General features: G+C 44.3%; 1 protein-coding gene across 1 annotated transcript; it reads right to left on the bottom strand.

Annotated features, from left to right (window-relative positions):
- Positions 1-1,035: 1,035 nt before the first annotated feature.
- LOC123511830 (piggyBac transposable element-derived protein 3-like) lies at positions 1,036-1,572 on the bottom strand. The gene has a single exon (XM_045267879.1). It carries the CDS (start codon positions 1,570-1,572, stop codon positions 1,036-1,038), a length of 537 nt encoding a protein of 178 aa, XP_045123814.1.
- Positions 1,573-19,849: the final 18,277 nt, after the last annotated feature.

Raw genomic sequence — 19,849 nt, 5'->3', positions numbered from 1 at the left:
AGATAGAAGAATACTTTTAGTTGGAAACTTTAACAAAAAATAAACTGGAGAGAGATGGAAGTAATGGATATATGCTGGACAATGGAGCGAGGAGGTGTTACAGTTGATTATAGTAAATACAGTGGACTACTGGGTGGAGTCAACAAGGTACAAGAGGGAAGAAGAATCATCGTTGCTTGACCTAGTACTCACAAAGAAACCAGAGCCCCGTCCCTGCATACAATACCTTAGTCCAGGGGTTCTCAACCTTTTTAATCTTATGTACCCCTCGAAGTCTTTCAGTATTGATCATGTACCCCTTACCCACAATGCAGCGTCTGGAAGGGTAACAATAAATGCATGGTTTATTGACTTACTTTATTAAGTTCAAATTGTGTTTATATGGGGAGCAGACATTTTTAATTAACCCATATAAGCCCGTAAAAAACAAGGTTCTTGGAATGAGCTCTACATCTGAGATATAATAGAAAATGACTCCACAGAGATATTAAGTGTTATTTTGGACTCAAACTGCATACTTTACTTATAATTTGAAAAATAACTTTGTTGCGATAACGCAACGATGGGTACAATACAACATGATCGTGTTGTGAAGTCGCAACGGTGGTCACAGTAATCCACAGCAATTTTATGCTGTTTGTTATATTGAAAGGTTAGTGAGATATCTTGATTATGTAAGGGGAGCATTAAACAATTACTTTGTGCTTTTGTTTATTGGAAAAAAAGATTACTACAAAATTTACATACATTTAGTAAATATGATAGAATTGGGATGTACCATTTTTTTCCCTGGATTGCAATGCGATATTTGGCTACGTTCTGGTCTAGCCTATCTACTCCACCCACGTTGGAGTTGTACAATCCAATTACTGAAGGCATGGGTATCATAACCCTTTTGCGTTCAGCTACTGACCAACGTTGAACTTGTTTGAAAGGTTGCACACCATAGTGTGTAGATGCCATGGTAACCACACCATTATCGTTCCACATTACTACTAAAATACCTGAGTCTTTCTCAAGAAAATGCTCTTCACTTCATCGTGAACGTTTCTCAAACTGTTTGGCATTGCTCAGGGGACACTTTTCTGTTCTGTTGCTACGAACTGTTCCAGTCGCAGAGTGTCCTCTTTCTTTGATTGTCTCCAAGAGTCTGATTGACGTGAAGAAGTTATCAAAGAATAGAGAAAATTTTCTTCCAGGGTACTGAGACTCAAGTCTATCGAGCATTTTTAGAACTACTTCTCCACCTAGGCCATAAGTATCTTTGTAGCAGCTGTCACTCTTTGCTCGATGTTTTCCTTGATACAAATCAATGAAATAAGAATATCCTAATAGAGAAGCTGCTATCCATGCTTTATAACCCCAGCGAATAGGTTTACCACGGATGAATTGTTTAGTTGGATGTCCTCCATAGTACGAGACCATCGATTCATTGATAGATATTGAAGTTGGACCAAAGACTTCGCCATACTTCAGAAAACGTTCATTTAGAATGTCCAGAATAGGACACACTTTGGCAAACTTGTCCTCTTTATCAAGATCAGTGTTGTCAGCTGCATGCACATGTTTCATGATTTCATCAAAACGGTTTCTCCTCAAAGTTGGGATCCAGGAAGATTTCTAATCTCAACATGATCTTTATCTCCAGAATCTTCTTCCGTCTCGTTCCCGTCAGCTGGAGGTTGTATGTAGACTGTTATTTGGTTTTCTGATTCTATCATTTCATCTTCATCTTCTCAACTGGAATTGTCCCCGATACAATTTTCTATCTCTTCTAAAATTTCTTGCACCCTCAAAGGCCTGTAAAATTGAAAGAAAAAAAAAATAGTACAACTGGAAAAAAAAATCTGATTCTAAATGCTAGGCTATAAACTAAAATTGTAAACACAGTAGGCTTCCTAAAAACTTTATAGCAAAGAGCGATTATATATATATTTTTCTCCCTCTCTCTTTCTTCTGCATATAACTCATAATTATATCGTGTTGTCGTCAATCATGTATCCCACCGATCTGATAACGCAACATCAACAAGGGGCAGACTGTCCATGGTTGCATTTTCGCATCAGTAAAAAAAGATAAATTTTATGGATTCATAGAAAGTACACAAAATCACAAATGTTATACATAATGAATATAATGGATACTAGAATCCATCGTCTTATGATTTACTAGTGAATGGAGACTCGACTAAACAAAACACACGATACTTACTTCTTTTTGTAAGAAGACATGATGGGTCAAATTTTTGTGACACTTCTTGGAATTCTGAAAAGTAAACAGCTCTCTCTGCAGGAGAAAAAGAAAATTGAACCAGTAGCTACGAGTGTTGGCTACACACTGACGTGCTCAAATTCCCTCTCACGTTCTTTCCTTAGAGTACAAGTGAAAACTTGTATGGGCATGTTTTGTGTTGTGAAAATGCAACCATGGGCTTATTTGGGTTAATATTAGTATGTTTCTATGAGGTAGTGTCGATAGGAACTGGTATCTCACAGGGAGACACTATGTGACTAAAGGGGCTATCACACTGGCTTATGATATGCGGAACGTGGGCCATGGTTCTTGGTACGAAACCAGGAACACTCACACACAAGCTGCCCGTGTTCTTGTTATGTTAGGCAAACGGCCCACTAACCAAGACAAAGCCTAATGAAAATAAACCAGAACAAAACCATGCCGCTTATACCTCAGCCTGTGCTTTGTCCAGGAACTGCATTTGTACTTCCTCTTGTTAAAGAAAAGTAAGATTGATTGATTGATTAATACATTTATTGTTGAATTAATAAATAATTACAACAAAGGAGGAGGATGGGCCTTGCCACCCACCCCCTGGGCAAGGACTTAAGGTTAAAGTATCACAAAAATAACTCTGGACAGTAAACACAGCAAGAATACAAGTATTTCAATAAATAAATACACATATTGCACACTTATTGCCTAAGACATCCTACAGTCTGGGAGAAAACTGAGGATATTCCCTGAGTATTTCCTTGAGGGTGGCAGAGTCTAGGAGATGGTCAATGAGGCTGTACAAGTCATGCTGACCTTGTGGCCTAAATTTAGCAATGAGAGGACATTCCATGATATAGTGACGCAGAGTGTGTCCCCTTGGTGTAGCACACAGCACACACCAGGAGAAGCACTGACTTCCCAAAAGTATTTGCAGCCTAATCTGAGCCTCATTGCCACCCTGTCATGTGATGCAGTATGTCTCCCGTAGGTGTAAGCACAGCTCTGGGAGACACGTGCATAGTGAAGACTAGTGCTACTGCCCCTATGACAACAAAGCTCCAACTGATCAATAATGCTACTTTGTAAAAAGTCCTTAATGCTACTCTTGACATAACCCAGAGTGTACTCAGTGCCAGGGTTCACTGTGTCATCTTGTAGGGCACACTGAGCAAGGTGGTCTGCTTTTTCATTTAGTGGGATACCCACATGAGAGAGTATCCAGATAAAATGGACCGTGGCACCAGCACCTTCAAGGGCGTGGATGAGATCAAGACACTTATTAACTAGGTCACAGTCCATGGGGGAGGTGGATTGAAGGGCGTACAATGCAGCCTGACTGTCAATAAAGAAATATACATTCTTATGGAGAGGCGCACAATGTGGAGCGCCTCCAGAACAGTATACAGTTCTGCTCTAGAGGAGGACATGGGTGCAGGGAGCTGCCTGGAAACCCCAGTGTCAGTGTAGAGACTGGCAGAGATGTAGTCACGGATGAACAGCCCACATCCAGACCTGCTGCCATTGACTGACCCATCACAATAAACATGAATAGCCTCAAAGTGTGGGTACTTGGACAATTTAGTCATGAACATGTCTTGCAGCACATGAGGGAGCCAGTCCCTCTTGGGCTGATGCAGTGAGTGAATATCAACTCTGACACGGTGAGGGTTCCAGGCGGGTTGCAGTGGTGACATAACAATGTTAATACAAGCCTCGACTACACCTACACTTGTCAGTACTCCCAAGATCTTCCTGAGGTATGGTGTTGGAGTGCGAGAATCATGATACAGGAGGGTCTGTGATCCCTTTAGAGAGTCAGAGCCCGTGGATAGCATCCGACTAATTGTGCAACAAGTAATTTCCTGTACCCTACACATAATACTCGGCAGGTGCAGTTCAGCTCTGAGGACTTCAATCCGTGCAGTCCTGGGGCATCCCAAGATTATCCGCATGGCTTCATTCTGTACAAGCTCCAGGGGACGGAGTTGAGTGGCACTAAACTGTATTAAAAAAGGGGCAGCATTATCAATAAGGGACCGTATGACAGATATATAGAACATTCTTAGGACTGGAATGCCCGCCCCCAGACCCCTGTTGGCTAGCAGCCGAAGTGGTGCTAGCCATGGTAGACAGAGGTCTCGAACATAGTGGACGGCTTGAAGAGACTTCCTAAAGCTCATCTGAACACCCAGGTATTTGTGTATATGAACTCTAGGGATGGGGATGTTATTTACAGTGGGCAGCCAAGAGACCTTCCCTTTAGCTTGAAATTTTGTTTTACATTCATTAATCAAGTCCCATTTGGACACACAACACTGCCAGTTGTGACAAAGCAACCTGGAGAATCCTGGGTGTGGGGCATTGGAGGAGTATGTCATCAGCATAGATGAGGACCTGGGTGCCCGGCGGAAAGGAACCGGGCAATTTTGTCCATTAAACCATTAAAAAGCATTGGACTAAGAACAACATCCTGTGGTGTTCCAAGCTCAAAAACTTCCTCAGAAGAGACTGCACCTTGAAACCAAACCTGTGCTGTTCTATTGTACAAATAGTCCCTGATCCATCCTAATAATCTACCTTTGACACCTTTGAGAATGAGTTCCTCCATAATAACATCTTTGTTGGCCCTGTCAAAGGCACCCTTGAGATCAATGAAAGCTCTGCAGGTAGCATCCTTATTTATAAGACACTCAACAAAACAATGACTTGTAGAGTGACCTTTTATGAAGCCATGTACATTGCCAGAGAGTACATGGCCCACCTTGTATATAAGCCTGTTCAATATTACCCGTTCCATCATCTTACACAGACAGCTGGTGAGAGAAATAGGGCGAATGTGCCATCACCTTTGGGTATTGGGATGACGATGGGTGATTTCCAAGAGCAGGGAAGCTTGCCTGCAGTGAAAGACGTTAAATAAATCCAAGATAGGGTTGTCTACCTTTACCTCCAGGAGAGCATTGAGGATATCATAGGTGATGCCATCCTTGCCAGGAGATGTTGACTTGCCCAACTTGACTGCCGAGAGGAGTTCGTCATGCGTGATAGGCACACAGGTGTCGTCCAGCAGAGGAACACTGTGACAAAGCAACTCCATCCTTCGTGGTCTTTGCTGATCAAGCGCCTCCTGGTGTTCCACAGGAAGGCCAGAGAAGGATGAGGCTTCCTTCCACTGCAAGACGAGTTCTCGTGCCCTGCCTGCAGGATCAGGGTCACACACCTGCCGTCTGGACTTGCCCCGGACGCTGTTGACATGGTGCCACACCTCCCAAAGGGAACGGGTCCTGCGCACCTTGTCCAGGAAGGAGACCCAGTACTTCTTCCTTTCCTGCTGCCGCAGATCCATGAGGTGTCGAGCCACAGTAACTATGGCATCCTGTGACTCTGTGTCTGCTTCCTGTAATCCTTGGCAATGCAATGTCCTATTAGGTTCTATGAAATTTTCTGCAGTGAACACTGTTTTGAAGCTCTCATTCAATATTTCAAGGTTCTGTAAAAATTTCTTCTGCAGTAAGCACTGTTTTAAAACTCTCATTCATTATTTCACACATTTCTTTCTCTGTTTGGTATGTCTTCCCTCCGTTAATTATTTTTTTCTATTGTTTCCTTGTTCTTCATTTTGCCATTTATAAATTTGTAGAAAAGCTTGGGTTTATCTTTGCTTTTACTCACCACATCTTTCTCAAAGTTTCTTTCTTCCTCTCTCCTTACTGTAATATGTTCATTTCTTGCATCGTTATACTTCTGTCTGTTATTGTCATATCTCTGCTTTATGAGTTTCTTCCAAGCTTTATCTTTTGCCTTTTTAGTTTCTGTGCATCTAACATTGTACCAAGCGTGCATTTTTTTTCTTAACTCTATAAAGAGGTACGCATTTCTTTACTCCTTCATTATACTTCTGTAACAAAATTTCAGATTTCCCTTGTACTGTCCTTTCATACATAATGTTCCTCCATTCAATATCAGCAAAAAAGTTCCTTGATTTTTCAAACTGCTCTCTCATAATTTAATCTCTCTTTTTTTAATTCATCTCTGTATCTTATCCCATCCTCCTCCTGTATTTCCAGCTCTAATGTCACATGATCACTTCTCATTGGACTAAGGCAGAGATTCTCAACCTGAGTACGCGTATCCCCAGGGGTACGTGAGAGGAATTTTGGGGGTATGTGGCAGGTTTCTCAAAATGCTTCAGTTTTCAATAGCTGCAAAGTTGTTTGTAGTATACAATGTGGCCTACATGTGCTAGGCTGGATGTGACCTTCACTAGAACCAGGACACGTTAATAACATCAACAAAGAAACTCTTGGAGTTGTATCACTTGAGAGAAAGCTCTCTTGGATTAGTTGCCACACAACCCTGCAAACCTATAATATTTGTTCTGATTTATTATTCTATACGTTATTCACACACACAGTGACTTATCTATCACTGTTACTAGTTACAAGTTGCAACTAGCTGCAAGCAACACCAGTTCACCATAATGATCGAAAATTGTCTGATATAGTTCCTTTTTGGTAAATGTATTGTATGTTAAGGGGCTATCACAGTGGCCTATGATACGCGGAACGCGGGCCATGATTCTTGGTACGAAACCAGGAACACTATCACACACAAGCTGCCCGTGTTCTTGTTATGCTAGGCAAACGGCCCACTAACCAAGACAAAGCCTAATCAAAATAAACCAGAACAAAACCATGCCGCTTATACCTCAGCCTGTGCTTTGTCCTGGAACTGCATTTGCACTTCCTCTTGTTGAAGAAAAGTAAGTAAAAAAAACTAGAGAAAAGCTGAGACATGGGCGATGGCAACTTTAGAGTCAGAGGTGGTTGCCATGAGCCCAACCTATCGACATGATATACTGTATATATACTTTACCTTTGGTACAATGTTAGATGCACAGAAACTAAAAAGGCAAAAGATAAAGCTTGGAAGAAACTCATAAAGCAGAGATATGACAATAACAGACAGAAGTATAACGATGCAAGAAATGAACATATTACAGTAAGGAGAGAGGAAGAAAGAAACTTTGAGAAAGATGTGGTGAGTAAAAGCAAAGATAAACCCAAGCTTTTCTACAAATTTATAAATGGCAAAATGAAGAACAAGGAAACAATAGAAAAAAATAATTAACGGAGGAAAGACATACCAAACAGAGAAAGAAATGTGTGAAATAATGAATGAGAGTTTTAAAACAGTGCTTACTGCAGAAGAAATTTTTACAGAACCTTGAAATATTGAATGAGAGCTTCAAAACAGTGTTCACTGCAGAAAATTTCATAGAACCTAATAGGACATTGCATTGCCAAGGATTACAGGAAATCACAGTGCTCAAAGAGGATATTGGAAGATTATTGGATAATTTGGATGTCAGGAAAGCAATGATGCCAGATGGTGTATCAGGCTAGTTCTAAAAGAACGTAAAGAGCAACTGCTGGATCCAATGTGGGAAATAATTGCAAGTTCACTAAATGAAGGGAAAGTTCCACTAGAATGGAAGACAGCCAACGTAATACCCATATTTAAAAGAGGAAAGGCAATTGAGCCATTAAATTACAGACCAGTGTCACTTACAAGCATTATGGGGGAAGATGTGTGAAATAATTATCAAAGAAAAAATGGGTTAAACATCTGGAAGAACAAGTCATAACAAACAGACAATTTGGGTTCAGGACAGGATGGTCATGTGTGTCAAACTTATTAAGCTTCTACTTGAGAGTAATAGAAGGACTAGAAAGCAGAGATGGATGGGTGGACACAGTATACCTGGTCATAAAAAATGGCTTTTGATAAAGTCCCTCATGGATGACTACTTTAGAAACTAGAGAACATAGGAGGACTGCAAGGAATTTTCTTAAAATGGACAAGGGATTATTTGAAGGACAGGGAGATGAGAACTGTGATGAGAGATATATAATCATCTTGGGGTAAAGTGACAAGCGGAGTGCCACAAGGGTCAATGTTAGCCCCCATTATGTTTCAGATTTATGTAAATGACATTCACAATGGGACAAACAGTTATATTAATTTATTTGCTGATGATGCAAAGCTGCTAAGAGTTATGAAAACCTGGGAGGAATGTTTGCTGTTACAGGAAGATATAAACAAATCTATGAGTGGAGTAAGAAGTGGAAATTGGAGTTCAATGCCAAAAAATGTCATGTAATGGTACTAGGAAAGAGCAAAAGAAGACCAGTATATAACTATCTGATGAGAGAGGAACAAATAATGAAGACTGAAGAGGGAAAAGATCTGGGAGTGATTATACAGGAAAATCTTAATCCTGAAAAACACATAAGCAAGATATTTGGATAATCATAAAATGTTGACTAATAAAAGAGTGGCATTTCAATTCATGGACAAAGATATGATGAAAAAAAATCATCACAAGCATGATACGTCCAAAGCTGGAATATGCAGCTGTTGTGTGGACTCCGAACTTAAAAAAAAGATATAAAAAGATTAGAACGGATACAGAAGATTGCTACAAGATGGTGCCGGAACTAAAGGACCTGATTGATTGATTGATTGATATATCTATTATTGAATTAATAAATAAATACAACAAAGGAGGCAAAGACCAGGTTAAAGTATAAAAAATCTAACACTAGACAGTATACATAACAAGAATACAAGTACTTCAATAAATAAATACAGATATTGCACACCTTATTGCCTAAACATCCTGCAGTCTGGGGGCAAACTGAGGATATTCCTTGAGTATATGCCTGAGAGTGGTTGAGTCTAGAAGATGGTCAATGAGGCTATACAAGTCATGTTGACCTTGTGGTCTAAATTTAGCAATGATATAGTGACGCAGAGTGTGTCCCCTTGGTGTAGCACACAGCACACACCAGGAGAAGCACTGACTTCCCAACAGTATTTGTAGCCTAATCTGAACCTCATTGCCACCCTGTCGTGTGATGCAGTGTGCCTCCCGTAGGTGTAAGCACAGCTCTGGGAGACACGTGCATAATGAAGACTAGTGCTACTGCCTCTATGGCAACAAAGCTCCAACTGATCACTAATGCTACTATGTACAATAATGCTACTTTTAACATAACCCAGAGTGTACCGAGGGTCCACTGTGTCATCTTGGAGGGCACACTGAGCAAGGTGGTCTGCTTTTTCATTTAGTGGGATACCCACATGAGAGAGTATCCAGGTGAAATGGACCATGGCACCAGCACCTTCTAGGGCATGGATGAGATCAAGACACTTATTAACTAGCTCACAGTCCATGGGGGAGGTGGATTGTAGGGCATACAATGCAGCCTGACTATCAATAAAGAAATATACATTCTTATGGAGAGGCACCACAATATGGAGTGCCTCCAGTACAGCATACAGTTCTGCTCTAGTGGAAGACATGTGTGCAGGGAGTCGCCTGGAAACCTCAGTGTCAGTGTAGAGATTGGCAGAGATGTAGTCACGGATGAACAGCCCGGCAGTAGTCACCTGCCGCCCGGTGGAATACTCCAGGAGAGGTACTTACGGGGATGTAGGCAGTGCTGCAGACTGAGTGATTCCCCGTGTCCTCTCTTCCCGGTTCCCTTTGTGGTCTCATTTATACAATTGAGCAGCTGCAGCCTGCCCTCTAAAGACAACTTCTACTACTTCCTACACTACACTACAACACCTTACACTTTTACACTCTCTTCAAATCAAAATTTAATAATGGCTTCACCACGCCCTGCCTCGGAGTCCCCCTCTGGGGAGGGGACCATAAATGTCCCCAGGTCGGACTGCCCCTCTGCTGTCGACCTTGGGTGTCTTGACACTTCATCTAATACTTTCACTATCAATTTCTGCAACATTCGTGGCCTTCGTTCTAATTTTCAATCTGTGGAACACCACCTCTCCTCTACTAAACCTCATCTTCTCTTCCTAACCGAAACACAGTTGTCTGTGACTACTGACAGCAGCCCTTTTCTGTTCCCTCCTACTTGCTCTATCCTCATTTTCAATCCAAAGCTGGATGTTGCGCATACGTGCGTAACGACACCACTTGCTCTCGTGCCCACAATCTTGAATCTTCAGAATTTTCTACCATCTGGCTAAGACTTCAATGTCACTCTCTAACTAAATTCATCTGTGCTGTATACCTCTCACCTAATTCCTCTGACTATGTAAAATTCTTTGACTATTTGACTTCCAAGGTGGAGCACATCTTATCTCACTTTCCTTTTGCTGAGATCTCCATTTTAGGGATTTCAATGTTCACCACCAGCTTTGGCTTTCATCTTCTTTCACTGACCAACCTGGTGAACAAACCTTCAACTTTGCTATCCTTCATGACCTAGAGCAGCTAGTGAAGTTCCCTACCCGTATTCCTGACCGCCTTGGAGACACGCCCAACATTCTTGATCTTTTCCTAACCTCCAACCCTTCTGCTTACTCTGTTAAACTTTCCTCTCCGTTGGGCTCCTCCGACCACAATCTAATTTCCGTTACCAGTTCTATCACTCCAGTGCAGCCTCAGGACCCGCCTAAGCGGAGGTGCTTCTGGCATTTTAACTCTGCTAAGTGGGAGGAACTAAGGCAGTACTATTCTGATTTCCCTTGGGATGATTATTGTTTTCATGTCAGAGATCCTTCTCTTTGTGCCGAGCGCATAACAGAGGTGATTATCTCTGGCATGGAGCTATACATTCCTCATACTTTCTCTAACCCTAAAGCTAAAAAGCCTTGGTTTAACTCTGCTTGTTCTCGTGCTGTCAATGATAGAGAGGCGGCTCACAAACGGTTCCGTAGCCATCCAACTGCTGAAACTCATGCCCTATATATTTCTGCCCGTAATCATGCCAAATCTATTCTCCAACTTACTAAAAACTCTTTCATCAATAGAAAATGTCAAAGTCTTTCCAATTCTAACTCCTCTCGAGATTTCTGGCATCTAGCCAATAATATCTCTAACAACTTTACTTCTTCGTCTTTCCCTCCTTTACTTCATCCAGATGGCTCTACAGCTGTCTCTTCTTTTCTAAAGCTGAACTCTTCGCTCAAACCTTTGCTACCAACTCAACTTTGGATGATTCTGGGCATATTCCTCCTACTCCTCCACCCTCTGACTACTTCATCCCTAAAATTAAAATTCTTTATAAAGACGTTTTCCTGGCCCTCTCTGGCCTTGATTCTCGGAAGGCTTACGGTCCGGATGGAGTCCCTCCTGTTGTTCTCAAAACTGTGCTTCCGAACTCGCTCACTGCCTGGTCAAACTCTTTCATCTGTGTCTCTACTTCTATTTATCCTTCTTGCTGGAAGTTTGCTCACATTCAACCTGTCCCTAAAAAGGTGACCACTCCAATCCTTCTAACTACCGCCCTATAGCTTTGATTTCCTGCCTTTCTAAAGCCTTTGAGTCTATCCTTAATAGGAAGATAATGAGGCATCTATCAGCTCACAACCTTCTCTCTGATTGCCAGTATGGTTTCCGTAAAGGCAGATCTACTGGTGATCTTCTTACTTTCCTAACTGAATCTTGGTCATCCTCTTTAGGGACTTCGGTGAAACCTTTGCTGTCGGCCTTGACATATCGAAAGCCTTCGATAGAGTCTGGCACAAATCTTTAATTTCTAAACTACCCTCCTACGGATTCTATCCTTCTCTCTGTACCTTCATCTCCAGTTTCCTTTCCGATCGTTCTATTGCTGCTGTAGTAGACGGTCACTGTTCTTCCCTAAAACTATCAACAGTGGTGTTCCACAGGGTTCTGTCCTATCACCCACTCTCTTTCTATTATTCATCAATGATCTCCTAAATCTGACTCAATGCCCTATCCACTCCTATGCTGATGATACCACCTTGCATTATTCAACAGCGTTCAACAGACGCCCAACCCAACAACAATTAAATGACTCAAGGCGAGATGCTATAGGACGCCTAACTTCTGATCTTTCACTTGTTTCTGATTGGGGCAGAGAAACCTGGTTTTGTTCAATGCCTCAAAAACTCAATTTCTACAACTATCTACTCGACATAACCTTCCAGACAACTATCCTCTCTTCTTCAATAACACTCAACTTCCCTCTCCTCTACATTAAACACACTCGGTCTATCCTTCACTAAAAATCTAAACTGGAAATTTCACATCTCTACTCTTGCTAAATCAGCTTCCAAGAAGTTAGGTGTCCTATGGCGTCTTCGTCCATTTTTCTCTCCCTCCCAGCTGCTTGCTCTGTACAGGGCCTTATCCGCCCGTGTATGGAGTATGGCTCTCATGTCTGGGGGATCCACACACAGCTTTACTAAACAAGGTGGAATCTAAAGCTTTTCGTCTTATCAACTCTTCTCCTCTAACTGACTGTCTTGATTCTTTAAGTCACCGCCGCAATGTTGCATCTTTATCTGTCTTCTACCGCTGTTTTCATGCTGTCTGCTCTTCTGAACTTGCTAACTGCATGCCTTCCCCTCCTGCGGCCTCGCTGCACAAGACTCTCTACTTCTTCTCATCCCTATTCTGTCCATCTTCCTAATGCAAGAGTTAACCAGTATCTTCACTCCTTCATTCCCTACACTGGTAAACTCTGGAACTCTCTACCTGTGTCTGTATTTCCACCTGCCTATGACTTAAACTCTTTCAAAAGAGGAGTGTCAAGACACCTCTTACGTTAACTGGACCCTCCTTTTAGATTTTTTTGTTTTTTCTCTTTCTACTTTCCTCTTAACAGGGCCTGGCAACCAGCGGGATTTTTTTTTTTCCAACACTTTGTTTGCCCTTGGCCAGTGCCCTTGTAATGTAAAAAAAAAAAAAAAAAAAAAAAACATCCAGACCTGCTGCCATTGACTGACCCATCACAATAAACATGAATAGCCTGAACGTGTGGGTACTGTCATACCTCGCCCAACACGACAGTTAGGTTCCTGAGCTCGTCGTGCACGGCGAGATTCATGTTGGGGGAATAATAGGCCCTATGGGAAAATAGGGATTAGGTTCCCAGATCCTCCCATAAAAACACTTTTTTACCAAAAAGACTGAAAAAAAATACAATAAATGATGTACCAGACACTTATTTTATCTAACTACAGTACAGTGCTTACTCCAATTTTGCGAGAAATGGGGCAGGGTTGTGAGTCGCAAATTTGGAAATCGCAAAATTGGAAGTATTATTCCTATGGGAAAAAATGAATATGGTGGGCCCCTCGTCCATGGTCGCCTAATTTTTCAATATTTTCCTAATATTTTTCTCATATTTATATCACAAATATATATTGAGCCAGGTATCTTTCCATATGAATGATCACAGTGTTTGTAAAATGGCTACGAGAATAAAAAATCTGTCCACAATAGGTTTTTACAGCTTTTCAATTTTCTCACTGTTTTTAAACACCGTTCTCACAGTTGATTCTCCCACACCAAACTCTCTGGAAATATCACAGTTACTTTTTCCATCTCTTTTCATATTAATTATCTTCATCTGCTCCAAAGTTAGCCTAATGTTTTTCTTGGTTGGTGGCGCCATGTCGCACAAAGTCGAGCACAAGGATTCCTCCAAATTTGCAGAGAGAACTCCGTGGAGGTGTACATAAAGAAATGGAAAGCGGGAGGGAGCGGGGCAGTGTTGCCAGATGAATTTCGTTGAATTACCGCCAGATTTTTATGAAAACTAGTCTAAAACCACCAAACTATGATAAATATAATATAAATATAATAATAATATAGTATAATATGATATATATGAATAAATTAATAAAATATTGCCTATATAATACAGTAATATATAATTTGCGGGAACGCTCTCTCTCCCGCCACCTCTCGCAATACCGGGAGAAAGGAGCAAGATGGGGAAATTTTTAAAATGGCAATTTTTGGTCCTTGGTCGCAAAATTGGTGTATCACAAAATTTGAACTCCAAAATTGGAGTAAGCACTGTACTAGTACAGTAATACTCCGTTTAATGAACAGGATAGGGGGTGTCAAAGCTGTTCGTAGAGTGGAAATTCATTAAGCGAACGTAATTTTCCCATAGGAAATAATGGAAATAGGGGGGATGCGTTCTGGGCTGGTCTCCAACATACCACATGGGTTAAAAAAAAAAAAAAAATATATATATATATATATATATATATATTTTTACAAACCTTGTCCCCAAGAAAGGATTGTTTTGTAATGCATAAAGTGAAATTTTACATGGAATACCAAAAAATAAAGCAGAGATGATGTGATCGGCCACAGACGGCGGAGACTTCGGCGACTTGGCCGCTTCATCTTCTTGTGATCTTTTTAGCTTGGTGTGTTGTCTTTCACCACGATATTAAATTCGTTTCCACTCCTCTATTGCCTGCTATAATGGATATCATATCTTAGTATTCATATAAGCTCATGCCATGAGGATAACCTGGACTCCGTGGCAGTGAGTGATAGTGAATTACTAATGAAATACCGCGGTCTCCGCCATCTGTGGCCAATCTCATCATCTCTGCTTTATTTTTTGGTATTCCATGTAAGATTTCACTTTATGCATTACAAAACAATCCTTTCTTGGGGGCAAGGTTTGTAAAAAGCTAATAGAAATGTTGTTTTGTGAACATAAATGCATATTACATAAGACAGTAACACCACCTCCAGAGGTGGTGTTCCCAGCAACCTCAGAGCAACCTCGTCACCGTCCTTCCAAGCGTTCATGGAAGCCATTTCGCGGCAGGAGGTTGCTCTGAGGTTGTTAAAGAATCTTGAATCGAGCTCCAGGAGCGCTAGAGACAGGCGGGGAGCCAGACAATCACAGCGAAGCTGCCATGTTCGGTCCCTCACCCGGCAAATTCAAACCCAAAAAATTCGCTAAAACGGATGTGGTTGTACGTTATGCGAACTTTTTGGTCTAACTTTATATAGTACGTTAAGCTAGAAATTCGTTAGACGAACGTTCGTTAAGCGGAGTATTACTGTACCTTATTTAGTTTATTTGCTGGTTGGAGAGGGCTTAAAATACGAAGTGATGGGCCTCTGACTGGCCATGGCTAAGATGAAATCAAGAGAGCGCACACACAACACACAACAACAGCACGACAAGGAGAGAGCGAGTGGCGCCAGGCAGCATGCTATCGCCAGCCCCTGGGCGAAATATGGTATATTTTACCGATTCGTGTATACACGAGAATCGTGTTCGGCGAGGTATGACAGTACACTTGGACAATTTAGTCATGAACATGTCTTGCAGCACATGAGGGAGCCATTCCCTCTTGGGCTGATGCAGAGATTGAATATCAACACTGACACGGTGAGGGTTCCAGGTGGGTTGTAGAGGTGACATAACAACGTTAATACTGGCCTCGGCTACACCTACACTTGTCAGTACAGTCAAACCTCGCCGAACACGAATTCACCGAACACAAAACTCGCGTATACACGAATCGGTAAAATATCCCATATTTCGCCGAGCACGACTTTGACTCGCGATTGCATGATTTGGTCTCCATTTGAATCTCCCGCTGGTCCTGGTGGATGCACTTGACCTCCTCTCCCAAGCGTCTTGGACTCTTCGTGATTTGCTGAAAGTCATGGAAGATGCAACATCCCTCTTCACTGAAACAGATCCCATCCTGGAGAGGAGCATTTTACGGCTTGGAAGACGCAACCTATATTTTAAAGAAATTTCAAAGAAAAAAAAATTCATTCTCATACAAGAACGCATTCACCATATACCCGACCACTGAACACAAAAAACATAAGAAGCAAGGAGCCTGCAAGACACTATTGTTTCACCACTCATTACAAATTTGCTGGAGCACTCACCACAAATTTAAAACTATGTAAATAAAAACACCATAGGTAAATACATATGCACAGTGAAACTCCATCTCTTCTTGTTTTAGTGGCGGGCGACAGCATGTTTTGTTGTTGTTGTTGTTTTCGCGCTTCGACGATCTCACAGATCCTATGAGCCCTGCAACTGCCAGCAGTGGTGGTGGCCTGTGAGGTGATCACAGGCGGGGTAGTTGTCCACACTTCTTCAGGAAGACGCAGGTGAGGCGGAGAACCGCAGCTTGGTGTGAGGAGTGGACGCCCGCCGCCGCCAGCAGGGTGGGCAGGTCAAAGGTAGGCACACCCAAGGCAACAAGGTGATCACGGAGCACAACACGGTGGGAGTGGAAGTGGGGGCAGTGTAAGAGGAAGTGTTTGATGGTTTCCTCGACCGTCCTGCACCAGGGGCAGTAGGGGTCCGGTGATAGACCCAGCGATGCAGGTGTGCTGTGAGTCTTGTGTGGCCCAGACGGAGGCGGGTGAGTGCTACATCTAGGATGCGGGACTGTTTCCTGACCCAAGGCTGTGGAGGTGAGTCGCTACGGTAAAGGCCCATAGAGGTGACTCGGAGTGCGGTGTTGAGTGAAGAGTCCCAGGACGAGTGGCAGAGGCGAGATATGAGCCGTTTGGCAGAATGAAGCTGGAGGGGTAGGGGGGTAATGTTTACATGGGTTAAGGCCATCTTGGCAGCAGCATCCACCACCTCATTCCCCCGGATGCCGCTGTGGGAAGGCACCCACTGGAAGGTGATATCCCAGCCAGTGTTCAGGAGATGGAGGAAGGTGTTCTGGATGGAGTGGACGAGGGTTGTGGCGGAGGATGGCTGCCGGGACAGGAGGAGAGAGAGAGATGAGCGGGAGTCGGTGTAAATTACCACCATGGACTTCGGGTGAGAGGTGCGGAGGTAGATGAGGGCCTGGAGAAGGGCAAAGAGCTCCGTGGTAAGGACATCTGTGTACTCAGGAAGCCTCCATGTCTTACAGATAGCTGTACTGGCGTCATATATAGCTGCTGCCGAGGAGGGCAGGGAGGCATCTCTGGAGCCGTCCGTGTAGATCTTGAGGTGGTGGTGATAAATGGACCGGTCCAGCTGTTGGAAGTGGGCTGCTGCTAATCCACTCACAGATGGTTTGGGAGGAAGCCCAGGAACGTGGAGAGCAAAATTATGGGAGACGTCCAGCCATGAAGGAAAAGGTGAGTAGGGGTTGACAGGCTGTGGAGGTGGTGGTGGTAAGTGGAGAATGGTTAGGCTGAGCAGGGCACGCACTATTAGTGGCTGACGGGCAGCGGGGAGCCATACAGGAGCTTGCTGATCCACCCCTGAGTTGGAGTGGAGGGTAGAGAGGGATGGGAAGCAGGCAGGCCCAGTATCCTGTAGTATTGTTGGCACAAGGTCATCCGTCTGTGGGTGGACAGTGGAGGAATACCACTCTCTGCTTGTAGAGAAACAACTGGGGAGGATTTCATGGCCCCCATAGAGATCCTCAAGGCAGCATTCTGAATGGGGTCAAGCTTGAGGAGGTTGGAGTTGGCAGCTGACCCATAGAAGCAGCTGGGATACTGCATTTTGGCCCTGATGGTGGTCTTATAGTAAGGGAGGAGCAGGTCACGACTGGCTCCCCAGCGGATGCCAGCTATTCATTTCATCACATCCAGGTGTTTGTTGCAGGAGGTGCGGAGATAACTGATGTGATTTACCCAGGAGAGGCGAGGGCCTTCCAGCCGCAGTCCTAGGAGGGTGTGTGAGGTTGAGTATGGAACAGCCTCCCCACTTAAGATGATGGTAGGTGGAGTTGGAAGCTTTCTCATGGTGAAACACATGAGAGAGCTCTTTGAGGCACTAACTTGTAGCCCCCAGGTTGTCATCCATGTATCCAAGGCGGTGGCAGCCTCCTGCAGGTGGTCCTGAGCCTCAGAAAGTGTGGGTGCTCGACTGACGATGGTAATGTCATCAGCATAGAGGAGAAGGTGAGAGTGGGTAGGAACCTGTAGGTCAGAGAGAAGAACATTGAACAGAAGGGGGCTGAGAATGGATCCCTGAGGTACGCCACGATGAATTCCTTGGGAAGGTGACAGTGATGCACCAACGGCCACTTGGAATGAGCGACCGGTGAGGAAATCGCGCACCCAGGCAAGGGTGGTGCCAGTGATGTCTATGAGTGCCAGCTTGTACAGGATACCCTCATGTGGTGCCGAATCAAATGCTCCCTCCAGGTCAAGGAAGAGGGTCGTCATGACTTGACGCTGGCGGTAAGTGTCACAGATGTGATACTCAATTTGCCCCAGCACATCCAGGGTACTCCGGTGAGGGCGGAAGCCACACTGCTCCTCTGCTAGCTTGTTGTTAGCTTCTAACCACCAGGTGAGGCGGGTGTTGACTAACCTCTCCAGCAGCTTCCCGATGCAGGAGAGGAGGCTGATGGGCCTGTATGCTGAGGGGAGTGTAGGGTCCTTTCCAGGCTTGTGGATGGGGATGAGGATGGCGGGTTTCCAGGTGGATGGAAACTGCCCTGATTGCCAGCTGCTGTTGTATAGTTGTAGGAGGCAGGCACGTAGGGGTGGGGTGAGGTGGCGGATGAAGTCGTATGGGACTTTATCAAGGCCTGGCGCCTTACCGGGTTTTAGTGTAGCTAAGGCTGAGGAGAGTTCATGAGGCTTGAATGGTTGAGCAAGGGATGGGAGAGCTGGAGAGGAGACGGCAGTTTCAATAACTGAAGTAAGGGTTGGAGGCGGACGAAGAGGAGGAGGTAAACCAATCTTGAGGTGGAAGTGTTCTGACAAGATTTTTGCTTTTTCAGGGTCAGCCAGTGGGGTAGAATCATCATCAGAAAATGGGATGTTCTGAGATACCAACTTGCCCTCCATGGAGCGGAGAAAGGACATGGTACACTTGGGAGAGGAGCGGAAGGAGAGAGTGGAGCAGTGCAGGTCCCATGCATTCCGCTTTGCCTTGAGGATGGTCTTGGCACAGATGGCGTCCAGGCGGCGGTAAGCACGGCTAGCCTGGATAGTGGGGGTCCTGCGCCACTGATTCCAAGCCTGGCGACGGTCCTGTACTGCCTGCAGACAGGCTGCATCCCACCAGGGCTTCCCAGGGCGGCGTGGGCGACGACGGGTGATGAGTGGGAAGGCAGCTGTGCCAGCCTCGGACAGCACCCCAGCAATGGTTGTTGCTGCTTCATCCAGGGGAAGAAGTTGGGTGTCCAGTGAGGAGGGAAGCGCAGCCACGTACCGGGGCCAGCCAGAAGAATTGAGCCTCCAGTGGGGCATGCAGCCAGGTTGGGGCTGTGGAGAGACTTGTGGGAAGGAGGCGAGGAGAGGAAGGTGGTCGCTGCCCATGTAAGGTCCAGTGCATAAGGTGGAATCCTTGAAGGTAGGGTCTCCAAGGAACAGGTCGAGCACCGAGAAAGCACCAGTATGGGGATGAAACCTGGTCGCTAGTCCGGGAGGGCTGAAGAGGGATACATGTGTTAGATCTAGCAAGGCTTGGAAGAGAGCGTTGCCAGAGGTGTTGTGGTGGAGAGGTGGCAGGTCAGGCTCCCAACATGTATGATGGGCGTTAAAGTCCCCCTTTATAAGCACTGGAGGCTGCAGGGTGGAGAAGTAGCGTATAAACTCTCGGTGGCCAGCTGTACCCCACGATTGTAGCAGACTGCCACCGTGAGCCAGCCACCACCAAGTCCAACCTTGGCAGCAACAACCTCCAGACGCCCATCTTGAGACTGAGGGATAGGGAGAGGCGATGAGACGAGGGAGTCGTGGATGGCGAGAAGGACTCCTCCTCCACGTCCTTGACCACGATCTTTGCGGATGATGTTGTATCCCGGAAAGGAGAGGGAAAGATGAGGGGGAAGCCAGGTCTCACATATGCCGACCACA

The sequence above is a fragment of the Portunus trituberculatus genome, chromosome 32, assembly GCF_017591435.1.
Source record: "Portunus trituberculatus isolate SZX2019 chromosome 32, ASM1759143v1, whole genome shotgun sequence".
Classification (NCBI taxonomy): domain Eukaryota; kingdom Metazoa; phylum Arthropoda; class Malacostraca; order Decapoda; family Portunidae; genus Portunus; species Portunus trituberculatus.
Note: the sequence above shows the minus strand (reverse complement) of the source record. Positions and strands in the feature narration are given on the sequence as shown.